At 41.7% G+C, this 3,478-nt stretch overlaps 1 protein-coding gene across 1 annotated transcript in view; it reads right to left on the bottom strand.

Moving 5' to 3' along the window:
* GPA33 (glycoprotein A33 (transmembrane)) overlaps positions 1–2,849 on the bottom strand; it is a 9,639-nt gene extending 6,790 nt beyond the window's left edge. The window contains exon 1 of the mRNA XM_010082738.1: positions 2,816–2,849. Within this exon, the coding sequence (XP_010081040.1) occupies positions 2,816–2,849 (34 nt within the window). The remainder of the gene's footprint in view (positions 1–2,815) is intronic.
* Between the last annotated feature and the right edge of the window lie 629 nt (positions 2,850–3,478).

The raw sequence follows: 3,478 nt of genomic DNA, 5'->3' as shown, positions 1-3,478 counted from the left end.
AGCAGGAGTACAAAGACTACCTTCTGCACTTGCTCGCGTCCTGGTAAGGAGACGTGGCCAAGTGACCAGAGCAGGATGCTTGTAGCCAAAGCTCTCACCTTTCTGTGTTCCCTGTCCCAGTTGTTCTGTGGGTTTGCACAGTTAATTAGTTAAATATGCATTTTAGTGTGACATGGCATTAGTGGTTTCTGTTCTCTTGGGGGATTCATTCATATACAGCTGCTGACAGCTATGAGAAGGAAACCAGTGGGGCAAAGTATTTCTAGCGTGGTTTTATTGCAGCCACTCCCAGGTCTTTCCCTGCTCTGGAGCACCCAGTGCAAGAGCCGTGTTTGTTTAGCCCCAAGGCTCGTTCTGCCTGTGTTTTTCATTGTGCCCTTTATACGAGAGACACCTATGAAAGCTCTCTCATTGCCTGTCATGACTGGGTAGAGACGCTTTCCTACATTTAGGAGAAAAGCACCACCATCTGTACTAGGAGATGGAGCAAAACCTATTTCCTGGTCCTTTTGTCACCCAGAAACTGGTTCCACCAGGCCGGGGTTCACTGACAGGTCATTAACTCAGGCCTGAGGCAGAGAGGGGTTTGCCCAACCCTAAGCCTTCCCCTCACAAGTGCTTTTCCTTCTTCCAATTGGACAACTCAGATCACACAAGAAATGAAATCTTTCTTTGTTTTGTTTTCCAAATATGTCTTCAGTGCAGAGTCAGGGGACAGCTGAGCCAAACATTGTGTACAAGAGACACAGCCCGTAACAAGCAAGACTGCTTATTGTTGTTGTTGTTGTCACCCTAATGCTCAACTTCTGATGCTCTCTTGTTTTCACCCATGACATCACCTGGTTCCCACTCCTCCCTCGTTAGGTTTCCTTCTGGCTCTTGGGGAAGCTGCACGGTTTCATTCTGGGATGTCATTAACTCACACCAATATCCTCCTTCCCCCTTCTCACCACATTTCATTTCTTCACAAAATCACCAACAGCCAGCTAATCACAGTCAGCGTGTCTAAAAATTGGGGTTTATTCTTCAGGGGTTGGGGTTTTTTTTCTAAGAGAAAACAGAATCTATTCAAAGTACGGCTGAAGGGAGGAGAGGGACAATTCTAAAAGAACTTCAGAAAAGGAGAGAGGGCGAATAGTCTATACAGTACTAGAGGGATGGTGTCACCTAGATTTAAGCCTTATAATTATTTTTTCATGTGTGTTATTAATTAGTATGTGTATAACATTTTGAGAAACTGAGAAAGGTTTTATCTCCCTCTGTTCAACTTAAACATTCGTATTTGTACAAAGGAAGAAGAAAATGAAAGTGATGTGTCTACTTTTACATTCCTTATTGAGTAAGTGTTAATCAAAACAGAATGAAGGGCAATTAATAGAGCTGGAAACAGAGGAATATTTTGTTTGCTGAAAAAAATGAGATTCTGATCAAGCAAAATTATTATTGCTGATTTGTCTTGGTAGATTGGCAAGTGAGAAAAGTAGGAAAAGTGGAAATATGTTACTTCACTTTTACAAGGAAATGCTCCGAATTTTAATTCCTCAATACTTGACTTCAGAATTTAGCTGAAATGTAATTCCAAAGTGGGAGAGGGGAAACGTCTCAAATGTGAAATTTGCATTAAAAGTAAATATTTTGTTTGATTCTGAATGACTATTAGGGGCTTTTCCTTCAGCATGCACACAGTACCAGTTGTTCACACAACTGCAGTGAAAAGCTGTACAGCAGAAGGTGCCGAGATCTGTGGCAAGATCCTGGTGCAGCTCATTCAGGGCAGCTCTGGCATCCCAACACAGCACTGCCATGTGCTGCACAGTTTCTCCACTCTGGTGCAGTGCAGGAATCTACCTTCTAAAAAAAACTTTTACAGGACAGTGTTTTAACACTGAATTATTACCACTTGAGTCCTGCCCAAACAAGCAAAAAGAGCTTCACTCAACATACATATTTCTGCCCTGAAAAATTTCCCATCTATAATTTGGGTAACATGAAAGGTGAGAATAATGAAAAAGGAGAATTAATATCAGTGGCATTACACGATTTACATAATGATCATCAAATCATGACCCAAGTCCCATTTTTTGCATATGGAACACTTCTGCTTTTTCTAATACATTAAACTTTGTGAGTTTCCTTTTTGTGGGTCTTATTGTTGAAGTGAGGTTTTCAGGATTTTCAGAAAAAAAAACAAGCAATTTCCATGTGCATAGCTTTGCTTGAAGCCTGGAAGAAGGTGTAAGAGTATTGGTATGAGAAGACGAGACAGGTCAGAAAACAGTGGAACGGAGACTTCAGGCTCTGCAAGGCAGGATGAGAAAGGACAAGTCTGTGATGAAGGCCAAGGGCGAGCTGGCTGATTTAGACGTGTTATTAGGGATCATTGTGCATCCCCTCGATGTGAATAACATATAGAGATCACAAATAGTGTTGGAGTACATATAGACAGTAGGATTTAATTTTTTGGAGATGTATGCTACATGCAGAGACTTTTCTACTTCCAGTTGAGGAAGTTTCTTCTTCAGAAATAAACATTGTATTTAATGAAAACCATTAAAACTGTTTTTAAAAAATATTTTCCAGCTGCATGAGGAATAGCCTTCTTTTCCTGCTCCTAACACTGTCTTGTGGATTTAGAACATGCCTGTGAGCCTGGACATTAAGCACAGAGATGGTAAACACACCTGCCTGATCATAAACATGAAGGAACTTTGACTAAACAAAAAAGAAACACACAAAGTCCACTGGAATACTCGGGACTTTGTCGTGCTGTTTCCTTCTACCCAGCCCTTGAGGACATAACCAAATTAGTACTCACTTGCACTGAAAATGAACAGCCAAAGTCTTTGCATTGCCGTCCTCCTCTCCTTCGTTTCACCTCAAGGTGCTCTTCCTTGTAATCTCTAGGTGGCTGGGTAAGTAATTGGCTTTAGCTGAAGGGCTGCTTCACAGTGGCATCAGAGGTTCACTTCCTCAGTCTTTTAAAGTGTTTCTGCTCAGGTCTGCCACTCCCCTCCCAGGCAGAATGACAAGCCCGATCACCAGTAGGCTTCGACATCGCTTGCTGCTCTCTGCCCAGGAGAGGAGACTTGCGAACTCCTTTCCCAATTGTGAACTTTCTTCCTCAATTAAACTTCCTTTCCCAGTTTCTCCTAACATGCAGATACATAAAGCAAGAGAAGAGGCAAACCAAAGGGTGCGGTGACAGTGAGCGTACAATACAGCAGTTGAAGTCATGCATGTGATGGCATATAACCAGGGGAGGATAAGCCTCATTCATCTTAAATATTTATTAAGGAAGCCTAGTGACAGAGTTAAAAAGATATTGAAGTGTTTCACAATGCAGGCAGCTGCCCACATCCAGGCTTTAAGGAACTGAGGTGCTTAACTCCACTTACTTTAAATACCTGTATGAATATGTGATTTATGAGAATTTGATGAGTAATGGGTTATCTAAATATAAGTGAGATGCATCTGAGCC

Source organism: Pterocles gutturalis, unplaced genomic scaffold, assembly GCF_000699245.1.
Source record: "Pterocles gutturalis isolate BGI_N339 unplaced genomic scaffold, ASM69924v1 scaffold1680, whole genome shotgun sequence".
Classification (NCBI taxonomy): Eukaryota; Metazoa; Chordata; class Aves; order Pterocliformes; family Pteroclidae; genus Pterocles; species Pterocles gutturalis.
The sequence above is the reverse complement of the archived record's forward strand: the minus strand, read 5'-3'. Positions and strand labels throughout refer to the sequence as shown.